The following is a 23,415-nucleotide window of genomic DNA, read 5'->3' on the forward strand; positions in this document are numbered from 1 at the left end:
CTGTTTGTTATCTTTGGTTCACACTGGGTTATTCCTATTATTTTATCTTTCAGTTCACTGACTCTTGCGTCTGTCCCTTCCATTCTGCTGATGAGCACATCCATTGTGCTTTTTGCTTTGGTTATTGTATTTTTCAGTTCTAAAATTGCCATTCGGTTCTTCTGGTTTTCTGCGTTTTTTTGTTGAAACTTCCTGTTTCTTTGCTGAGGCTTTCTATTCATTGGTCTCAAGCATGTTTGTAATTGCTGGTCTAAGCATTTTTGTCATGACTGCTTTAAAATCATAGCTGGATAATTCTCTCATCTCTGTCATTTTCATATTGAGATCCATTGATTATGGGCTTTCTTTTATTTAGTTTGAGATCTTCCTAGTTCTTGGTATGACAAATAACTATCGACATTTTCATATTGTGTTATGAGATTCTGGATCTTTAATATAAACCTTCTGTGTTTACTGGTTTCTTCTCTGGCAGGGGTTGGTGGGGGTTGAAGGGTGCCCCCTTGTTACTGCTAGGTGGGGTGGAAGTTCAGGTTTCCCATGGGGCCTCTGTTTTCACCGCAGAGGGTGCATCTCATTTCTACTGGATTAGGCTGAAAGCTCCAGGTCCCCATTAGGCTCCTGCTGATCCTTCCCCGGGTGGGAAGGTGGGAATGCCTCGGTATTGCTCCCCTATATGGCTCCCATTGACACCACAGGGGTGGGAGTTGGCCTCGTTCCCACTTGGTGGTTGTGGAAGTCTTAACTCGCCAGTTGGCCTCCTCTCGCAGCACCCTAGTGGGGAGAAGGAAGAGCATTTCTTTACTACCTACAGAGATAAAGGTCCTGACTCTCTATTCAGCCCTCTCTCACGCTACCCACCCCGATGCAGTAGGTTGAACGATGTGTTGCAGACTCGTGAGGATGGAGGTCTAGGCTGTCCACTTGGCCTTTGCTGGCACGGCTGCGGAGGAGCTGCAGTTTTTGGCTAGAGTAGAGCAGTTAGTGTCTGTGAGTTCTGTCTTACTAGTTTGCCCCTTTTCTGGGTCTGGCTGGAGGAGGCAGACTTTCATTGGGTTGTTTTTTTCTTTTCTTCTTCTTCTTCTTCCTTTTTGCCTGTGCCTATTGGTGTTTTCAGTTTGCTGTTTTCTTCAGTTTTCAGCCTGGGAAATATGAGGCAAAAAGAAAACGCAGGCACCTCCTACCATGTTGTTCGTAGGGTCCCAAAGTTCCTAGCCAGTCTGCCGTCTCCTCCCCACATTTCAGGCTTTTCTTATTATGTTTGTTTTATACGTAATGTGCAACGTATTTAGGTGTCCTTAGCGGGAGAAATAGGGAAAAGTACATCCGTTCCACCTTCCCAGAAACGGAAGCCTTCCATTTATGCCTTTTAAAAAACAAGCACTTTATATCATTTAGTACGGCTTTGGAAGGAAGCAGAAATAAGTGCATGTATTCAACTTACATTTTTTAAAACAATTTCCTACTATTTTAAATCAAAAGTCCTGCGTGATGTTTTTAACCCCCACTAGGCTTAGACATCTGTCAGATAGAGGCCATAACCCTAGCCTTAGCCCTACCTCTCTCAGAGGTTGTAAAAGTTATATGTGTGTATATAATATATATTGTTTGAATTTGCCTGAAAAAGACACTGGAAGGATGAGAGAGAGAAAGAGGAAGGGCAGAAGGGAAGAAAGGAAAGAGGGAGGGTTCCCTATCAGGGATGAGGACTGGATGGGAAATACTTGTCTACTATGTTTTGCTTTGAATATTAATATATTACTTTTTTTTAATTAAGTGTTTGATTAAGCTGATTTATAGTCACTTGGATGAGGAAGCAGGAATCCAAAGGGCCTTTAGGTTGAGTACGAACAAGCCATGTCCTATCAACATGTCTTCCTTTGGGAAGGGTTTTGGATAGGGAGCTCAGGGGATTGCCACAGACCCAGTGTCTGTGGTCTGTCACTGGGTAAAGATACTCACCGGAGATCTGTGAGCAAGATGGAGAGTATAGGCTGGATGCTAGGTGTAACTGCTGCTGTTTATAATGGTTTCTGATCAATGGTTTGCTATTAATTTGGAGGAAACTTTCTAAGAAGAAAGCACTGCAGCTTACCATTAACTTTCTGTTATTTTACACTTAATAAATAACTTGGTTAAAGAAATAGAAGACACACTTACCAATTATGTGCCTAATATAAAGTTGGAAGATGTAACCACTGCGCTGGGTGATAGAATCAGGATCCAAAATGATCCCTGCAAATTGGAGCAACAGACTGATCCTAATGAGATGAAATAGCAAAGTAATGTCATATACATGGATTTTTATTTTATTTTAATCAGTTTTACAAGCACAGTTCTGGGAAAGTAGAGATTAAAAGCAGCACGAGTAGAAAAAGACTTAAGTATTTCAGTGGCCAATTAACTTGATAGGAATGTATGATGTGGCTGCCAAAAGGAAAAAGAACGTAATTTTTAGCTACATTAATAGAAGGTGACAGTGCTGGTCTGCTCTGCATGAGTCAGACCAGGCCTGGTATATTTCATTCATTTCCTAGGGACATTCTTACAAAAAGGATATAGACAAAGCAAAGCGTTTAAACGTGGGAGCAGCCATAGTGGTGGTGACTAAAAACCATGTCAAAGAGAGTGGGTATGTTTCACCTAGAGAAGAAAAAGCTTAGAGTCTAAATAGTAATATTTCAGTTGTTTGGAAGTGAAGAAACAGTCAAGGCTTATTCTTTTTGGACTGAAGAGGACAACATAGAAGCAGGAGGTAGAAGTTTTTAGCTGTGTGCAAGGAAGATCAACAGTGAGGGCTGTCTGCAGAGGGGCTGAGGGCCCAAGGAAATGACATTAATCTAAGGAAACTTCTTGTCAAAAACTGTAGTGGGGATTCACGGATGGGCTGCCTGGCTGCTCTAAGTCAGCGCTACTCAGAGGATCTTGTTTTCTTTTTCTTTTTCCCCCTTGTGTGTTTGTTTATTTTATCTTTTTTCCCAGTTTGTCATACTACTTTTCTTCATAAGTTGAGATAAAATTCATCCTTTTAAATATAAATATCATTTAAATATAATTCAGTGATTTTTTTTTTACTCACAAGGTCATTCACCCATTACCATTGATCGAATTCCAGGATATTTTTTTCATCACCCCAAAAGGAAACCCCATATTCATTAGCAGTCACTCCCTATTCCCCACTGCCCCAGTCTGTGGCAACCATTAATCTACTTTCTGTTGCCTCTTCTGGACATTTTTTAATAAATTGACTCATACAATAATGTGACCTCCTGTGTCTAACATGTTCCACTTAGCTTACTGTTTTCAAGGTTTATCCATGTTGTAGCATGTGTCAGTAGTTTATTCCTTTTCGTGGCTGCCTAATATTCCATTGTATGGACACATTCCATTTTGTTTATCCTGATGGACTTCATTTTTTTTTCCTTTCATTTTTTGTCTGTTATGGATAATGCTGCTATGGACATCTGTTTACAAGTGTTTTTGTGAACATAATGTTTTATTTCTCTTGGGTGTATACTTAAGGGTGAAATTGCTAGGTAATGTGATAACTCTGCTTTTTGAGAAAATGCCAAACTGTTTTCTATAGAAGCTGCACTGTATTACACTCCTACCATCAAGGTGTGAAGGCTCCGATCTTTATATCCTTGCTGACATTTTTTATTGTTTCTGTTTCTGATTACAGCCATTTTAGTGGTTACGAAGTGATAATCTCATCATGGTTTTGATTTGCATTTTCCTAATGAGTAATGGTGTTGAGCATTTTTCCATGTGCTTATTATTCATTCTGTAGAGGAATGTCTGTTCTGATCCTTTGCCAATTTTTAATTGGGTTCTTTTTATTGTTGAGTTTTAAGAGTTCTTTATGCAGACTGAGTTGTAGCCAAGGACATCAAAGCATTTTCCTTACATCCTGCCTTTTCCTGAGTAAACAGGTAGTAACCATGGTGCCCCCAACCCCATGTGGGTTCCATCCCAGACCTCTATGTCCAGCCTGTTCTATAAGCCTGGGGCTGGTCTTTTAACTAAAGCCAGGGAAAGCCTGAACATCCTCTGGCCTGTTGTTGCTGAGAACTGCTGCCTGTGTACCCTAAGTGCTAGTCAGTTTCAAACCGAAATGCTAGTCAGTTTCAACTCATAGTGAGATTTTTCTCTTCACCTTTTCTGCATTTCACAGCCATTCAAACAGACCTTCTTTATCAGTTATAAACCAGTGACATTTGGCTCTAAAATCTGAGATGTTGCTGCATTATCAAGTAGTTAAAAGTAAATGCCATGGTCTCCCTCCAAAGAGGCGGTCTTTTCTGCTTGCACTGGGCATATCTCAGGATCTCTGCAGAAGACACAGTGAACAAGAATTTGGGCTTGGACTGATCAGCAAACATCCTGGCAAGCTGTTCTAGGATGCCATCTGCAGATGTTACTTACCCAGTTTGAGTCCTCTAATAGCTCTTGACCTCCTCGTGGCCCTATCAGATGCCTCTCGTTATCCTTCCAGATTCTTAATTATTCCTCTTGGGGTGAGACAGACTCAGAGGCAATATTGCCGATTCTTTTCCAAACAGTTAAATGTAGAAACATCAGTCTTTCATTCCTCCTCATAGACATTTCGAAGTCATGATCTTCTGCTCCATGTTGGTTTCAAAGAACTTCTCTCCAGTTCTTCCTACTTCTAGGACTGTGTGAATGGAAACAAGTTCTAGAACCATTGATAATAAGACTGAAAAGCAGAGAGATGTGTAGTGCTCTAAAACACGAGCCCTGAAATCACTTTCTGTTCAGAGAAACTTGGACTCTAGAGGCTGCTTTTCTGCCTCATCATCTGCCTTGTCTGTTATCCAGAGCAGTTGCTCAAAGCCTTTTATTTCCCTTATCAAGCTTCTTTCTCCTTCCCTAGCACTTTCATCATGATCTTGCTGTTTACCAAAAACAGCAACAGATCTGACCTCCCTCAAATTCCCGTTTTTTCCCCTAGCCTTAAACCAATATGCTGTCCATCCTGATTCCCTTCTTGCTTGCTAGGAAGGAACTGTCTTTCCAAGACCAGTCCCTTTAACAGTGTTCTTAACCCCTACCCCTTCTACCTGTAGGACTTTGTTCCATCAGTTATCCTCATCCTTGTCTGTAGCTTAAAGCTTTTTCTCCTGACTCCCTCCACTCTCCAGTGCTCAATCCTCTCCCATCCTAAAGATTCTTTCCCTCAATGCTGGTCCTCTCTTCAGCACAAAATGTTCTAAAAGAGTGATCTGTAGCCACGGGCTCTATGTATTCAACTGTCATTCTTTGCAAGTCCAGGTCCATTCTTACCCTCATTTTAGTTCCTTCTCTGAAACTGTTCTTGCCTAGATCTGCAGTGACTTCCCAATTGTCAGTTCAAGCGGTCACATTTCTACCTTTACTCTACATTTCTGATGAGGCAATAGTCATTCTTAACCCTTCATGCAGCAGAAATTTCTAATGAATCTTAATTTGGATGCTCAGAGTTCAGGTGTGTTGGTTTGATACCGTGAGGCTTCCTCTTGTTTGGGGATGTAATTTCAAATTAAAAGAAGCTTTATCACTTTGAACAGCTGCATCTCCAGTTAGTGCGGTTGTGGTTACTGTTCTCATGGTTCAAATTGCCAAATTTGTGTGGTGACTCTTACAGAACCGCCTTTTTCCTACTCACTCCTTCCATTTTTTTATTAAACAAAAGTAAAACAATTTATTAAAACTAGTTTTAAAAAAATCTTACTTTGTATTTGTGCACAAATCCTGTTACCCAGCTTGCTCACTCTCTGCTAATGACTTTGGATTTTTTAACATCATCATTACAAACATTTGCCTCTGTGGATGTTAAAATAATCATACCAAGGTATGAGGTAGCTTCCAGTGCCTAAATGGGTCCTGACACCTGGGAGGTGCCCAGTATATATTTGTTGAAAAATTAATTCCTCAAGTAACCCTGAGATATGCAATTCTAGCCAGAGAGCTTGAAACATGACCCATCTTATATCCCAGTTGGTTGGCTTGAAAGGCTTAATTGTGAGCAGAATGCTTAGGTCTGGATGCCGTGGTAGTCCCTTTACAACTTAATAAAGCAGTTATTCTTTTCACGTATTTCCTTAAGGCAGAAAAACAGTATGAATAGTTTAAAAGTCAAGTTGAATTCACTTGTGTTCCTACAACCAGGAAAAAATATCCGTTTCATTTTTGTGAATTAAAAATTCACGTATTTAAATAGTTCCTACTGTCTCTCTCCTCTTAACCCCTCTGCAGTGTCTCTGGAGATGGGAGTCTTTGCTTCTGGTATATGTGGAGCACTGATGCCATGAGCAAGTAGGCACCCTGTGTGCTTTTGGTTCTAGAATTTAGTTCAGAATAGTGTTATGGTTTAGTTGGGTTGTAGAATTACTATTGACGATCTGGCCACGAATCTCAGAAACCAGTGGAAATGTGCCTCAGTCTTAACCTCTCACCACGGTTAGTGCTTCTCTGTATATTTAAATTGTTTGTGCTAATGGAACAGCCTGGCTCATTCTGTCTCTGTTGGTATCCGTAACTGATCATTGATTTCTCAACTGTTTTTTACAGAGGGACCTGTCAGGGCACAAGAACATCGTGGGGTACATTGACTCCAGTATCAACAATGTGAGTAGCGGTGACGTGTGGGAGGTGCTCATCCTGATGGACTTCTGCAGGGGTAAGTGTGGGAACCACACCTTAAGCTCTCATTTCTGCAGCACTTTGATTGTCAAGGGCGTGGAGTCATTCAGTTAATGTGCGCTGTACCCTAATGTACGTTGTTGTGGTTTTAAAGATCGGAAAAAGAGGCTAGAAAATATAGAGCCTTTCAGAATAACTTTTTGTTATTTTTATAATGGCAGGGATCGGTGGTCCAAACAATTCAAAGTGGTGGATAGTACAAAACTCTGTGTTATATTTAGAAAGATTTGGTGCTTATATATGAATGAGAATAAGAATGAATGTGTTCTTTGTGATGCTTTAAAACAAATGATGAAGGCACATAATAAAGACCCAACTCCAGATGGACCAAAGAAACAGTTCAGCCTCACTCACTCATGTGTCCTCTTCTCCACCCACACCACCATCCTCGCACTGGGGGGTAAAAGAATCCTTTTCATCTTGTGGAAATGATCCCTCTCCTTGCTTGAGAGCTGTGATTGCCAGTAAGGCTACATTCAAGTGAGGCTGCCATAACAGTGAAGTTAAGTAGTTGAACGCTTGGAGTTTCCAGCAATATTTGTCTTGGGAAATCTAGGCTGTAGCATGAATTGATTCAGAGTTGACTCTGTTTCATAAAGCTGTTGTTTGGAGGTTTGGCTTTTGGAGCTAAGCAGCTGCCACTTATAAGCTTGGGTCGCTGTCTCACTGTTTGGTGCCCTGTTTTATAATCACCCTTAGTTCCACTAACATATTCCTTGCCTTTAAAGAAGTTGTCCATAAATTAAATATGTTGTTAATCCTAAAAATGGGATGTTAACCAATCATTTCAGCCTTTACGGTAACAGCTATTAACCTGATTTCATAAAGCACTACAGCATTAGAACTTGACAGTTTGTTTCCTCCTGCCCATGCCTTTTTGGACAGTAAGATGTTTAGAGACGAGGCAGTAGGAGCATCCAGGGACCTGGATAATTTTCTAAGCGAGGTCATCAGTCTTTCGGTCCTGGGGATTAAATGTTGGGGTAGCATTTCTGCAGTCTGGGCAGCAAGTAGTAAAGCCAGAGAAACCAAGCTGTCCCTAAAATACAGACTGTAAAACTGTCTTCTTCTCCTCCTGGGGTCTGCTGTGCAGCCTGCTCCTCACTGAAAGATACGGCAAGTTGAGCCTGTGGCCTCGTCCGATGCACAACAGGGACAGTATAACCAGGCAACTAGGGCAGGACCAGAGTGTCAGTTCTGCTACTAATCTTGAGGACAGAATGAGGGCAGCTCACATCTGGGCTGCTTTATAAACTGAAGAAACTGTGTTGATGGGGTAGGAAACCAGTCCCAGGCTGGGAATCAAGACACCAGGTGTTTTGGTCCTGGCTCAGCCAGGGATCAGCCGAGTTCAGGTTGCTCCTCTGTGGACCGCCATTCATTCTCTTGGATAAGTCACAAGTCTGAATGTTTGTAACCTTTCCTTTGCTCTGCACCCCTCTCAGGAGGCCAGGTGGTCAATCTGATGAACCAGCGCCTGCAAACAGGTTTCACAGAGAACGAAGTGCTCCAGATATTTTGCGACACCTGTGAAGCTGTTGCCCGCCTGCATCAGTGCAAGACTCCTATTATCCACCGCGACCTGAAGGTAACAGATGACACTGTCTCATTAAGTGTGTTCTTACGGAGTATCTTCTGTCTGCCCCAGGAAGGGGGTAGATGTTGTGGGGATGTTGGAGAAGTTTAAGGAACAGCACCAAATTCTAAGCTTATATTGCTTGGGGAGAGAAAATATAAAGGGAAATAAGGAATAACAGTACAGTACAGTTCTCAATTGTATTAAGCAGCCTTCAGAAATTCTTTATAATCATCAGATGCCGCAACACGTTGTTTTTGTTTTTCCTGCCATCCTCCCAAATTCACTTTTTCCAGGGTCATGAAAAGTAATATGCTAATTTAAATAGCTTGTAAAAAGTGATTCTTGGTCTTTCATATCTTTCATACTTTGTAAAATCTGTAAATTGGTGATTTTAAAAAATTTGTCCTATTAATTACCATCCCCCCGGCACCAGGCTTTTTGTATTGTGGTCACTTGACAATGTTAGTTGAATGGAACTGGCCCCCGGGTAGGACTCACTAGCACCGTGGGGCGCTGACTGGGTGCCAGGTACTCTGCTCAACACGTTACGTCCATCGTCTCTGTTATGTGCCGGGGAAACGCAAGAGCAGACAGGTTACGTGACTTGAGGGCATGTAACTAGGAAGGAGCAGTGCCAGAATTTGAATCCAGCTCTTCTGATTCTAAATTAGTTTCTTTTCAACATACCTGTATTTTGAGAAACATAGCTAATAATTTGCATCAGCGTCCCCCAGTGTGCTTGTTAAATGCAGGCTACTTTGTTCCACACTGAATCTTCTGGGCTATAATTTTTGTGATGGTGTCAGAGAAGCCCAGGAGTTTTTATCTTAAGCACCCCAGGTCATTTTTGTATATTCTAAAGTTTGAGGATCACAGACAACAGCATACAGGCATTTCTGTTTCGAGGGTGTTTTTTAGTGGGTTTTTTTTAATTAAGATATAATTCACATATCATAAGATTCCCTCTTTTAAAGTGTACTGTTTGGTGGCTTTTAGTATATTTACAAGGCTGTACAACCATCGCCACTGTCTACTTCCAGAATATTTCATCATCCCCTTAAAGAAACCCTGAACCCATTAAGAGTCACTCTGCCTTCTCCCCTGCCCCAGCCCCTGGCAACCACGAATCTACTTTCTGCTGCTTATTCTGGACAGTTCATATAAATGGGCTCACGCAATATGTGACCTCTTTCACCAGCATAATGTTTTCAAGGTTCATCTATGTTGTAGTATATATCAGTACTTCATTCCTTTTCATAATAGCACTCCATTGTGTGGATATGCCACAGTTTTTGAAATCTGTTCATCAGTTAGTAGACATTTGAGTCATTTCTACTTTGGCTGTTATGAATAAGGCTACTATGAACATCCATGTACTAGTTTTTACGTGGGTGTATGTTTTCAGTTCCCTTGGGTGCATACCTAGGAGTGGAATCGTTGGGTCACATGGTAACTTTTTCAGGGACAGCCAAACTGTTTTCCAAAGTGGCTGCACTATTTTACATCCCACCAGCAACATATGAGGGTTCCAGTTTCTCCACACTAATACTTGTTACTGTCCTCTTTTACTTTCCCATCCCAGTGAGTGTGAGGCTCCAAAAACCTTAGGCAGCCTTCTCCAGGGTACCTCTGCCCAGAGTCTGTTTCTGATTGGAATGAGAAGACACCTCGGTGGATGTTATGAGTCTAGCATCGTACAAGCACCTAATTCTGTGGGGACAGTACAGATACAACATAGTTCCTACACTCACAAAGCATTGGTGAGATAATATAAATAAAATCTTTGAAACTGAAACCTAAATAGGTGAAATACAAAACTTGATAGAAGAAGGAGATGAATAGAAGAGATTCAGGTGGCTTAATGTGCGGTCAGATAGTGGAATCTGGCGTGGTGGTTGGAACCTTCTGGAAAAGTGGGACTGTGAAGGGTTCGTGGGACATGGGTGGTCGCCGTATGAGTTTGGGCCCCTCCGGAGCCCTGCTCTCCTGCCGTGACAGATGGGGTCTGATTTCATGTTGGAACCCTGACTCTGCAGCACTGACAGACTGACTTGTACCGACGTGAGAGTCTCCTGAACCGCTGCACGCAACATCCTCTGGACGGCTGGATGCAGAGGGCACCTGTCAGTCCCTATCTTTCCCTCCCTATGGCCTTTGACTCCTTTGTGACCGTCCCCTCCCATGACCTCTGTGTTCTCTCGGGCCCCTCTTCACGCTCCTTGGTTGCTGCCCTCGTCATGTAGCCTCTGAGCCTCAGCTTCCTTGTCTGGGCCAGGTGACAACAGCCTTGTTGGGGCCAGGGTGAGGCTGAAGGAGACCGTTTGTATCAGTGTGCAGGGACTTGCTGGGCACAGGGGGTCCTGAGATGGCAGGCAGGGAGATGAGGCCGAGTGGGCCATTGAGCATCCTTTTAGAGAATGCTATGCCCACATTCTTAAAACCTTCCTTTATTGTCACATTTGAAACACTTATTGGAAAAAATGAGGCTTAAATGATAATCATTTCTGAAAACTAGTGCCTGCCCAGTTGACATGTTCCCAGCATATTCATGCCCCGGGGTGCTCACCGAGCTGCAGTGAGGTGGTGGATAAACGGCACCCAGTGATGGGAGCCTGGGGCACACAGCTCAGTGTCTCACCTGGTGACATGGAGTCAGTCAGTGGTTGGGCTCAAGTAGCAGGAGCCAGGCTCTTCCTTCTCTGCTCTGAACAGCCTGTAAGTTGTCTCAGCAGAGGGACATGGAGCAAACTGGGATCTGCCTCGCCCCCTCACAGCCCGCCGGCGGCCCTTGCCCCTTGCCCTCCTCAGTGTTCCTGAGAGCAGCTCAGGGCTGGGAGCACAAAAACCTGTGTCCAGTCGCTAGTGAGGACCATCAGGTGTGCTGCTAGTTTGGCCGTAGTGGTTCAGGAGATTTTGTTTCCCCTTCTCCTCGACCTTAGAAATAGAGAAGGTAAATAGGGGCTCCTGGGAGAAGGCTTTGAACGTGATCGTTCTCAGGGAGTCATGTTGCTGGGTTTTTTTTTTAACATTTTAAAATTAAAATTTTGGGGGGTGGGCAGAGGTAATTAAGTTTCTTTTTTATTTATTTACTCATTTCTTTTTTTTTTAATGGAGGTATTAGGAATTGAACCCAGGACCTCATGCATGCTAAGCATATGCTCTACCACTGAGCTCTACCCTCCCCCGATGTTGCTGTTGATTTTAGTTATTGACTCCTGGCTGTTGAAAAGAAACTTTCCCAGACTCCCCGGATCTTACACTTGGTGCCATCTAGATGCTTTTGTCGGCGTTAGAGTTTGTTGATTTCCGCTGGTGTGTGCTTGGTGGGCAGTCATATCTGCCTGCCTGCACCGCTGGCTTCCTAAGGCAGGAGTAAAATGTCCCCACGGACCTCCTGTTGGCCCTCGCTCTGTCATGCCTCCGCCACTCTGAGCTCTGTGTCACTGCTGGAACCAGCCTGCACAGTCCTGGCAGCAGCCAGAGCCAAGAAGTTCTTTATTCTCCTCTTGGTTAGAGAAAATGCTGGAGGCTGGTCTCTCGGTTGCTTCTCTGTGAGCAGGGTTTTCACTTGGTGAGTAAGTCAGTGGGACAGGGGAAAGGGCACAGGTCAGGCCAGCTGGGGACCCCCGTGCTGAGCCAGTGCCACCCTGTGTGGGGTCTGCTTGTTCACGAGCAGAACTGAGAAAGGCCCCTTTGCCCTGCCCACCCCGTGTGTCATCTTTCACATTCCAAAGAGGAAGTAAGCTGAAAGCAGTCCCTGTCCGTAAGCAGCTTAGGTTCCAAAAATAACCATAACAGAAGTTCTGGTCTTCATCAAAGGTCTCTCCTCAAATACACTGTCTTAACACTTTAATTATTTCTCCCACTCATAATTGTCATCTCTCCAGGAAAGATAGAGATCCTTCTTGCAGGTCGTGGGGTCATAGACCTGCGAGGGTCACATAAGTCCTCTCCTTTTACCAACAAGGAAACCTCTGCCCAGAAAGGCTGTGACCTGCACAGCGAGTTCAGTGATCAAACCAGGACAAAGGCCAAGGTGTTTCACTCTTATTTTGGTTTTTGTTTATTTGGTTTTGCTATATTTTACCGTGCTGTTTGTCCACACACTTAAGAAAGGAGAAGAAAGTGTTCCAACTTCATAAACACATTCTAGATTGGAAAAGTCATGAATGCCTCCTCTTTTGTCAGAAGGGAGATGCAGATCTCATGAAGTACAATAGGATGAAGATTCTTGTCCTGTTTTTGGAATCACAGGTTTGAAAACTGGCATTCATCAAATCCTCCACCGTTTCCAGTGGTAATAAACTCTGGGGCTGAAATGCCTGAAGGCCGTATCTCTTTGGAATAATGTCAAGATGAAGCGATCAGGGGGAGGTGGCTTTCCAGACCTTCCAGCTAAAGCTCTAAGCAGAGTGTGGGAGTGACAACTTTAATAACCCTCTTAGGCTGATAGGTTGAGAAATAAGGTCAGCGGCGTTAAACTCTCAAGGAGCTGAAACACTGGAGGTTGTAAGCGATGGTAACGAGTGTGAGGCTGACTTCCTAAAGGACTTGGCCAAAAACAGAGTCACTGTACAGATTCTCTGAAGCTTTCAGAAGACAGTGTGTTAATATCCAGTTGGTTCTCTACCTTCCTAAGCTCAGTGAATCCCCCTTGGTCCTGGTCATCTCATACCTGGACGATCACACCTGCCCTCGTTGTCTCCTTTCTCGCGTTCTCCCTGCTCTGTCATCCGCCGTGCTAAACTTCCTAAAACACCTCTTTTCATCTGCTCTGGCTGTTAATAGTGCTGAGTGGCTCCCTCGCAGCCTTCCTTGCCTGCCCTCTGCCTGCTTCTCTGGTCCCCTCTCGTCTGCTCCCTTCTCCTCCAGTCTGAACTGTCCATGTTCCTTAACTGCACAATGCACACTAGTGTGATGGGTGAGGGTATAGTCCCAGTGATGTGGCAGCCTGAGCCCGAATCCTGCCCTAACAGCCTTGTGACTTCAGGCACGTTAGGTGACTGAACTACCTTCTCTCACTTGTTAAGTGCAGACAATAAGGTTTTGTAAGAATTTCATGAAATACTATAGGCAAAAGTGTACATGGGAAATGATAAACAAAACAAAAAGACAACCTACCGATTGGGAGGAAGTATTTGCCAACAATACAAATGACAAGGGCTTAATTTCCAGAATATGTAAACAGCTTATACAACTCAATAACAACAAACAACTCAATCAAAAAAATGGGCAGAAGACCTAAACAGACATTTCTCCATTGAAGATATACAGATGGCCAATAGGCACATGAAAAGATGCTCAATATTGCTAATTATCAGAAAAATGCAAATCAAAACTACAATGAGGAGTCACCTCACACCAGTCAGAATGGCCATCATTCATAAGTCCACAAATGACAAATGCTGGAGAGGGTGTGGAGAAAGGGAACCCTCCCACACTGGTGGTGGGAATGTAATTTGGTGCAGCCACTATGGAAAACAGTATAGAGATTCTTTAAGAAACTAAAAATAGAGTTACCAGATGATCCAGCAATCCCACTCCTGGGCATGTATACAAAGAAAACTCTAATTCAAAAAGATACATGCGTCCCAGTGTTCATAGCAATACTATACAATAACCAAGACATGGAAGCAACCTAAATGTCCAGTGACAGATGATTGGATAAAGAAACTGTGGTGTATATATATACAATGGAATATTACTCAGCCATAAGAAAGAATGAAATAATGCCATTTGCAGCAACATGAATGGACCTAGACATTACCATATTAAGTGAAGTAAGTCAGAGAAAGACAAATATCATATGATATCACTCATATGTGGAATCTAAAACATGATTTAAATGAACTTATTTACAAAACAGAAACAGACTCACAGAAATAGAAAACAAACTCATGGTTACCAGTGGGGAAAGTGGGCAGGAGGGATAAATTAGGAGTTTGGGGTTAGCAGGTACAGACTACTGTATACAGAATAAATAAACAGCAAGGGCTTACTGTATAGCACAGGGAACTACGTTCAATATCTTGTAATAACTTATGAAAAAGAATATATATATATATATATAACTGGATCGCTATGCTGTACACCAGAAACTAACACAACATTGTAAATCAAACTAAACTTCAATAAAATAAAATTAAGTAGTCCCTGAGGTCTTCTGAACCCCAACTCCAATGGGGTTGTCACACATCATGCTCTATATTAAGCATTTTGTTGGTGATGGTGGTGGCCATGATGCAGGACAGCAGCTGGCTTGGTCAGGAGGTTTTCACAGGTGTTACAGGTCACAAGGACGGTCTCAGAGGGGGCGGAGCACACAGCAACTGCTAAAGTGGCTGCTGCCAAGCGATTTCACCTTCGTAATCTCAGTTGGTCCTCCCAGCAGGCTTGCAAGGTAGCCAGACGCAGGGATTATTGTTCTTATCTGCCTTGATAGTTCTTTGATATTGCTCAAGCTTTCCTTACGTTGATATTTCTGGCTCTCTTATTTACTTTTGTACACACCCTTAGTTTTTAACTGATTTTCTTGTCAATGTAGTTTTGTACAATGTTATCTTTATGGGAGGGAGGCAGGGAAGCCGGCTGGGACCAGGTTAGATATAGTACAGTTCCCTGAATTCTGTCTGTCTGGAACTAACCAGAAATACAAACCTAGTTTTTAAGGTAGGGGAAAAAACAAAAACAAAACCTCTCTGATGTGCATCACCTTTACTCTGTCGTTTGTCTACTTAGTTCTCTCTCCTCCAACAGTGATTTTGGTTTTTGTTTATGTTTTGATATGAATTAGCTTTTTAATTCTCTAGATTGTATGGTCCAGCATTAGAAGAACAGAATCTGATTGGGGAAGGGACTACACACATACAATAGGAGAAGCATGGTTTCTCATGAGTCCTGTAAGATACATGAGGCCAGCAAGGAAGATTGTTGCTGAAAGATGCTAAATAAGGGATTTAGGGGGCCCTAGTGTGTGTAAAATACTGGCCTGGCTATTGTAGGGGACCCACAGGGATAATATTATTATAGACCAAAGATTGGCAAACTTCTCCACAAAGGGCCAGAGGGTAAATATTTTAGGCTTGTCAGCTGTACAGTCTCTGGACTAGACTAGAGGATGAGTAACCGGTGGACATGGCTTTGTTTGGCCAGAAGGTCCAACCCCTCCCAGCATTGGTAAATTCTGTAGATTTTGTAGGGTGGCCATGGGAAGTTCTTCTGAGGAGTTATGACTTGAGGAAGTCTTTGAAGAATGACAGGTTTGACTAGTGAAGAGTGAGCAATTGAATAAAAAGACAAACTAGAAAATATAGAGAATGCTTAGGAGCCATAGAACAAATCAGCCGAAGTAGTATATAGACACTTGGTTCCTCATTGACTAGATTCTTTTTATAGAGACATTTCTGAACGTGAAGGACTAAGGCAGCCCTGTCCTTAGGCTTGGATCCAATACACTGGATGAGTACAGTCATCATCGCTACCAGGGGAGGAGGATGGGGATGAGGGGACTTGAGTAATTAATTGCTCTGCTCCTAACCTGCTTCCTGCCCTGGCAGAAAGGTAATTGCCTGTCCTTCTCTAGAGTTGGAATGCCCACGCTCGCTTCCTTGCTTAATCCCCACGAGCCTCACTTTCTCTGTCTATCTGAGGGCTGTATTATTATATTGTTATTATGAGGCTTGAATAAGATAATCCATGTCAAGTGCTGAGACAGTAGGACTTGTAATAGTAAAAGCTCAGTACATGGTAGATGTTCTTTGTAGAACCTCTTAATTCAATTGGGAAATATTAGTTTTGCTTTGTTGGAATTATTTTAGATTTCTAAAGTCAGTATATGTTCAGGATAGCTTGACTGTTTCACTTTGTGTAAATAGATTAAACTGATGAGCTTTGTAAAAAGCTGTAGGTGGTGGAAATATTTGCCTGCCTCAGCCTTGTCTTTGGGGAACAAATCTTCCCTGAGAATTCTTAATCATAAGAGCATATCCATGCAAGTTGATGGTCATAGTTCACTCTATGCCTGTGTGGCTAAAAATCCCAAGGTCAGAATTAGAGATTAAAGTGATTGTAGGTTATTGGTGCCCCAGGTACATTAGTATATCATCTCTGAAAGAATAAAAGACTTTAAACTCGGGCCTCCAGGGCTTCCACAGATGACTTCCAAGGAACATGTGTTAAGAATAACAAAACCCCTCACAATAACTCTGTGAGTGAGACTCAGTAGGAGTAAGAAGCAATAAACTGTAGAATCAGTTTGCAGCAAAGACTTTAGGTATTGGATTTAGCAGATACAGGCTATAAAAGGAACATTTTTTAATGTATAATATAATTTTAGAAGAATTAAAAGAAACGATAGACATAATGATTGACAAGATATTTTTAAGAGAACTAGTAGCAGTAGTAGTAGGGGTCTGGGTATTTGGTGGCTTCTGTCTTGTTTCTGACCAACTAATACACACACAGACACACACAACAGAGTATTGGATGCATTTTTTTTTTATTTTATTCTATTTAACCAACATTTTCTATACCGAGCACTATGTTAGGTTTTGGTAAAGAAGACTACAAATATCTGTGCTTGTCCTTAAGGAGCTTATAGTCTACTCTTGCCTTTGTTTTCCAAAGTTGATCAGTCTTTGGAAGGCTGAAGACAAAAGACAATGGAGACTACAGACTTACTGACCTAACCAGATTTTTTGGCTGCCATTTTACTGCCCACGCATAGCCAGGTCTGCCCTCCAGCTACCTGGTCAGCTCAGTTCACCTGTGCTAAAAATTAATACATCTTGAGTTCAGTAGTGCCCACTGTGTTGGAGTTGTTATTTCTTTGGCAGAGTCCTTCGATACTAAGGATTTCTCTAGGTTCTGGTCTTCGTAAGCTCCTTTCTACGCAGAACTCCTAACTCACAGCCCAAAGAATTCATCTATAAAAATATAAGGATAATACTTTAACCAGAGGGCTGTGCATTTGCCCACAGGTCTTTAATCACTTTGAGAAGTAACTTGAATATAGGAAATATTTATTAACTCTGAAAACCCTAATGTATTATAGTAAAGAAGTTGACGTATGTGTTTATAAGGCCTAAGTGAAATAATTGATATCAAGAAGAAAAAATTACTGAAGGAACATAGGGAAGGAGCGACAGTTGTCTGAGTGGAGGCTTGAGGAAGTCTTCAAAGAAGAGGTGGCATTTGATCTGGCGTTTGAAAGATGAATGGGATTTTGGTAGTTGGATAAGGAGGTGGTGATCATCCGGAACATTCTAGACTGAAAGAAGAGCACGAGAAAAGATACAGAGGCTTAAAAGTATAAGGACTGTTTCCGCAGAGGTGAGAAATGTGGCTAGAAATCTAGAAAAACAGGACTCTTGTTTCCCCTCGTGGAAGCTTCTCTTTTTGCCCCCTCCACTCTCGTTTCACCCTGTTGCTCTGCATCTCCTTTTGTTCCACTTGGAATGATCCCTGTTGAGATACTTGAAGGAGAGTAACTTTCCAATGCACCTTAATGAGATGATCAGAAATATTTTATTTATGTGTACGCAAGCCAAATTTTCACACACGTTACTAAATGTTATCTTGGAATGGGTGGCTGGGCTATGTTTTTCAGGTTGAAAATATTCTCTTGCATGACCGAGGCCACTACGTCCTCTGTGACTTTGGAAGTGCCACCAACAAGTTCCAGAATCCGCAGACTGAAGGAGTCAACGCAGTAGAAGATGAGATTAAGAAGTAAGCTTTTCCTCCTTGCTTGGAGTTTTATCCATTGTCAGATCAGCAGTTTTACTTCCAGCTTATGATTGAGAAGGTCAGAGTTGGGGGACAGTGGTGCTATTCAGGTGCCCCTCATCTCAGTGCATTATGTTGGCAGTTGGGTTGTTTGATTTTTAAGGGGAGGGTGGGGAGGGGGTTCACAATCATTGATGAATAGAGTAAAATGAAGGAATCTTACACCATTTTCTCAGCGGTCCTGTGATCACTGTACATAGATCTTTTGATTTACGTCACATAGCCCTTCAAAACGGTGCACACACCATAGACGTACTGTGGTGTTTCTAAGTGGGATCATCACAGCTATGGCATTACCAGTCAGTTGGCTGTGCTTTTTTACTGAACCCTTGATTGCTGTGTATCCCTTCCTGTTCATGAGGAGCTCACCTGCAGTCTAGTGGAGATACTGGTGAGTAGGGCAGTTAAAATCTCTGCAGGTACTGGATCACTGACTTCCACGAGAAAAAGCTTCTTTAAGACTTGTGACTCCAGTGAGAACCTGACCCGTTTTCCCTTCTTGTCCGGAGTGTTGGATTTTTCCCAGACACCAGCACTCACTGCTGCTGCTAATAAGTTGGCAGTCTGGAGCTCACACATTTCCTGATCCTCTCTCTCCTTTCTTGCATCACCCCTGGCAACCACGCCTGGGGCGGGACGACTTCCGGTCCAAGGTGATGGGCACCTAAACCACAGAGCTCTAGAGACTGAAGCAGCGCAAGTCACCAGCCTGGTACCACCGAGACTCTCCCTCTGAAGATGAGCTTGTGCTTCTTTTGTCTTGAGCCAGAGATAAGAGGAAAACTATTGTTTCAGCCCTGTTCCGGCAGCAAAGGCCCACCCCTCTCCCAGCCTAGCCAGGGCCCACTTTCTATTCTCCTGAGTGTCCCAGCCAGTATTACATTTGTGTGTCGAGCCACATCTAAGGGGATTACTGCATTTCAAAGCAAATCCACCAAATACAGTATCAGACAGCAAGAATTTACAGGAGAAGATTTTGTTGTTTGAGGACCCAAGAAAAATTGCTTTCAGAGTTTATTTAATGCCTTAGTGGCTGCATTCCCACCTGCTCTTAGATTGGAAGGACTGTAGCTAGAGCGCGTCGGGTGTGTGCGAAGGACAGCTCTTCATTTCACCTGCGCTAATGTCCCATACTCTTCTCCAGAGTGCTCCCAGGGAACTAGACTCTGCTAATAGATATATTTTATATTTTTTAAGTATTTCTGCTACCCCTGGTGTTTAATGATAGCATTGACATATTTAACAAAAAGTGAATCTCTTGATTGTAGATACACAACGCTGTCCTATCGAGCGCCAGAAATGGTCAACCTGTACAGTGGCAAAATCATCACTACGAAGGCAGACATTTGGGTAGGTGTCACCTAACCTGTCCACATCTCAGATGTCAGCAGTCTTGGCTGCAAACTCCCAAGTCTAATCTAGACAGTGCCAGAGCCAGAGTGGCCACTGTACCGTATCATTGTCTACTTATTCCTCGGGGTTATCCTTGACTCGAGGTGCTCAGACAATGCTTCTTGAAGCAGGTCCAAGAGGATTCCTTGAGAGCTCTGTGAAAATTTTTCAGGGGACCTGCCCACTATTTAGGTGGTTTTCATATATGTGTTACTGGTTCTTAAGAGCAAAACCAGCTGGAATACTTGTTCATTGGAGCACAATTTGGTAATGATGGTAGAAATAACATAACTTAGGGGGTAAGTAGTGGTGTTGGGTTCTAAATTCAGGGTTCTAACAGGTAAATAGTGTTTAGATCTAGCAAATGTGGATGGTGCCAGTATCTCTCAGTAGACCCGTTTGCAGTTGCGGTAAATAAACAGCTAGGAGCAATCTGCTTTTTTTTTTAAATTTTTTCAGGCTCTTGGATGTTTGTTATATAAGTTATGCTACTTCACTTTGCCATTTGGAGAGAGTCAAGTGGCAATTTGTGATGGAAACTTCACAATTCCTGATAATTCCCGATATTCCCAAGATATGCACTGCCTAATTCGTAAGTATTTCAAGTTTCTCGTTTCATATTTTTATTTCTGATCTTTAGGAATGAATTGGAGATAAAGGGACTAGATCCCAGGAGTGATGGGTTGAATGCCAAAACAGAAGTCAGTTGGTAATGGTTAGTCACTCCAAGTTCGTATAACAATGTCTAGTTAGAATGGTGAGTCTTTTTGCTAGAAATCGGAACTTGGTTTCACACCTGGGCCAGCCTTCTGAGCAGAAACCCTGACTGTGCTTTGAGGATTACAGTGCTGTTCTCTCCTGAAGTCTGTGTGAAAGCTCTCTGGTATCAGGGGAGCCTAGCTGACTCATATCAAGCGAACGAGAGTCTTCTTTGCAAAACTGGAAGCAACTCCAATTAAAATGATTGCAGTGCGTTGGCTGAAGTGAATACATAATTAAGACTGTGTAGCTCTATGGAACTAGGTTTTTCCTCCCATTGAGGTCAATCACTGGATTTTGATAAGAAGCATTTAAACTCAGTGCCTTGTTTGAAATTTTTTTTGTGATTCCCCACTCTTTCAAGTTGTCTTAGTAAGTGTAAGTCCTAGTGATCATTAACCAGATGGTAGAATAAGTAATCTTTGCTCAAACCCCTGTACTAGAATGCTGAAGAAATGAGATTTTTGTTATTTTTTTACATTGGTCAAAACGTTTAGTATCTACATTTTAACCATTATGGATTATAAATCCTGTGCAACACAGTTTGGGTCCTAGATGGGGATACACTGGAGGAAATAGAAGAAACAAATGTGATGCCGAACATCTGACATCTGTTGAAGGTCTACCTGTACTTCATTTAATTTTTAAAACCCTGTGTAGTAAATATAATTATCCCCATTATACAGATGAGGAAATGGAGGCTGAGAAAGTATAGGTAACTCATCCAAGTTAACGTAGTTGGAGCTTTTAAGTGACTACCCATCCCACTGTACCAGGTTTATCAATCTGTTTATTAACACAAAAGCTTGGGGCAATATTTATAGGCATGGAGTATGGCATTTAATGGTCATTGGATTGTTTTCAGAGGTGAAGCACTCTATCTGTGCTAGAAATGCAACTATGTAAGTGAGATTTGAAGGAAATATGGGGGAAATGGCCAAAATTGATGCTAGCATGGTAGGATTTTTTGGTTAAATTTTTTTTGTTTGTTTTACCTTTGTGCAGCAAATTCATATGAGGAAAAGCGGCTCTTTAGGAATGTCTGTCGCATGAGATCTTTCCTAGCTCTGACCTATTTCATTTTACAAACTATTTCACGGATCTGCTGTCACCCTTACCCACGGGTGTAAAAATAAATTTCTTGTCATTACACCTCCCACCCCCCTTTCACTCCCAGTACAAGGTTCCCCTCTCCTCTTTTCAGTTTCTGTCAGTGGTGTCACCATTCAAGTCTGGAAGACTGAACTGGAAGATATTCTTTGGGTCTGGCTCTGAAGACAGAGCAGAGTCCGTTGTTTCCTAAGTGGCATTAATGCTTTCTTTGAAGTTTCTCCTGTTTTTCTTACTTTCTCTCTGTTCTCATCACTGTCACCATAGGGTAGACCCACTCTGTCAGCTCATGCCTGCCCTGGTGGATTGGCCACCAGCCCCTCCTCTCCCTCAATCTGCCCTACCCACCCTCACCATGAGATTAGCTTATAAAATGCCACCCTATCATGTCCCTGTTCGGTAACCTTCATGGCTTGCCAGTGGTCCCCTGTATTCTGATTCTGTCCCCCGACTCAACCTTACTTCCCTTTATTCTCTGACAAGGAAACCTCTGCCCTGTCCTCTTGGATCTGTTTCCTTGCAACAAAGCATTTTCTTCCCTTGCTCAAGTCCCTCTTTGCGCAGACCGTTTACTTACCTGGAATTTTTTTTTCTCTGCTTTTCCCTGCCTGACTAGATTCTTTCCTGCCTTCAAGGACCAGCTCAGCTCCTGCCTCTTCTGCAGAGGCCTTCACAAGACTGTGGCCTCCTCCAGCTTTTCTCAACTTAGTGTCCGAACCGTTCATTTGATTACTTAAGCAATAAACTGCCTTACATTGATGTTTGCATGGAGATGTATATGTGTGTTTGTCTTCTGCAAGATTTCTTTTCCTGAGGATTTTTTCCAACTTCAGAAGGGGCAGAAGCTTGAAGGATCATGAAACAGACACGTGATCTGTAGATCACGGTAAAAGTAGAAATGTATTTGTTACCATGTAATTTCTTTTAGATTGGAAATCAGCTAATATCTTCAACAACAACAGGATAAGACATAAATTCATGAAATTTGAGTTTTATTTATAATTATCAAGAATAATTATTTGTCTAGCAGATAGTATGAAAGAAATAGGCCAGAACTTGCTAGGTACCAGAGTATGAATGTGGTAACTTTCACCCTGAGAGCTTGAGTCCGTGGTGTGTGGACACAGAAAATGAACATAAGTATTTTTGTTACAATTCAAAAACCTTGTTATTTTCTTGTGGGTGTTTAAAATATTAGGAAAGTCAGAGCTTCCTTTTCTGAGGGAGGAAAAGGGCTAATTGCACAGTCTGACTTTTATGAGAAATACAAATTAAAAAACAACAGTATTTTTGTAATAGAGAAATTATGCTCCTTAGCTGTTGTGCTAACTTTCAGATATTAAATAAGTTGACGTGTGTTTGTCTTAGGGTATATGTTGGAACCGGACCCCGACAAGAGGCCAGATATTTACCAAGTCTCCTACTTCTCGTTTAAACTACTCAAGAAAGAATGCCCAATTCCAAATGTACAGGTATGTGAAAGGTGCTTGTTCGGGGAAGTAAATATGACTGTATTGTCTTTACCATTCCTGGGGCATCAGCCAGCTGTTTAAATAAATATAGAAATCCCTTGCGTGAGGTCGTGGTTTCAATCCCCAGTACCTCCTCTAAAAATTAAATAAATAAACCTAATTTCCGCCCCCCACCAAATGATAAAACAGAGGCAATTACACTGAAAAAAATAAAACAACACCCAAGGGATTGAGTTGAACATTTTGGGTAAAGATTGACCAACCCGTTATCACGTGCCTGGCTCCCTGAGAGCCACTTGCCTGTTGTGTGGACCGGAAGGAGCTGGGCAGGCTGCTTTCCAGAGCCAGGGCCCTGGACCTGCCCCGTGCCTGTTGGAACATAAGCCCCTTGTCCCTCTTCTCCTTCGTTGCAGCAGAGCTTTCCTGATTTTGCTTCTGTTGGACAGTCTCTAACTCACGCTCCTTTTCTTCTCTCCTCCCGGCTCACATCAGGCTGCAGGAATGTTTCCTCCGTGAAGTAATCCTAAACTCTACACTCAGTTTCCAGGGTACAGTGCTGGAACACCCCGTTTACAGTGTTGGCATATTTTCCATGTCATAGTATGATTCAGCTTTCTT

General features: G+C 42.5%; 1 protein-coding gene across 9 annotated transcripts in view; it reads left to right on the forward strand.

Annotated features, from left to right (window-relative positions):
* AAK1 (AP2 associated kinase 1) overlaps window positions 1-23,415 on the forward strand; it is a 147,614-nt gene that overhangs the window by 68,971 nt on the left and 55,228 nt on the right. For all 9 annotated transcript variants that reach the window (XM_064494422.1, XM_064494423.1, XM_064494425.1 and 6 more), the window contains exons 4-9: window positions 6,568-6,676; window positions 8,145-8,287; window positions 17,886-18,007; window positions 19,333-19,414; window positions 19,916-20,048; window positions 22,694-22,797. In XM_064494422.1, coding sequence (XP_064350492.1) covers window positions 6,568-6,676; window positions 8,145-8,287; window positions 17,886-18,007; window positions 19,333-19,414; window positions 19,916-20,048; window positions 22,694-22,797 — 693 coding nt within the window. The remainder of the gene's footprint in view (window positions 1-6,567; window positions 6,677-8,144; window positions 8,288-17,885; window positions 18,008-19,332; window positions 19,415-19,915; window positions 20,049-22,693; window positions 22,798-23,415) is intronic.

This window comes from Camelus dromedarius, chromosome 15, assembly GCF_036321535.1.
Source record: "Camelus dromedarius isolate mCamDro1 chromosome 15, mCamDro1.pat, whole genome shotgun sequence".
NCBI classification, from domain to species: domain Eukaryota; kingdom Metazoa; phylum Chordata; class Mammalia; order Artiodactyla; family Camelidae; genus Camelus; species Camelus dromedarius.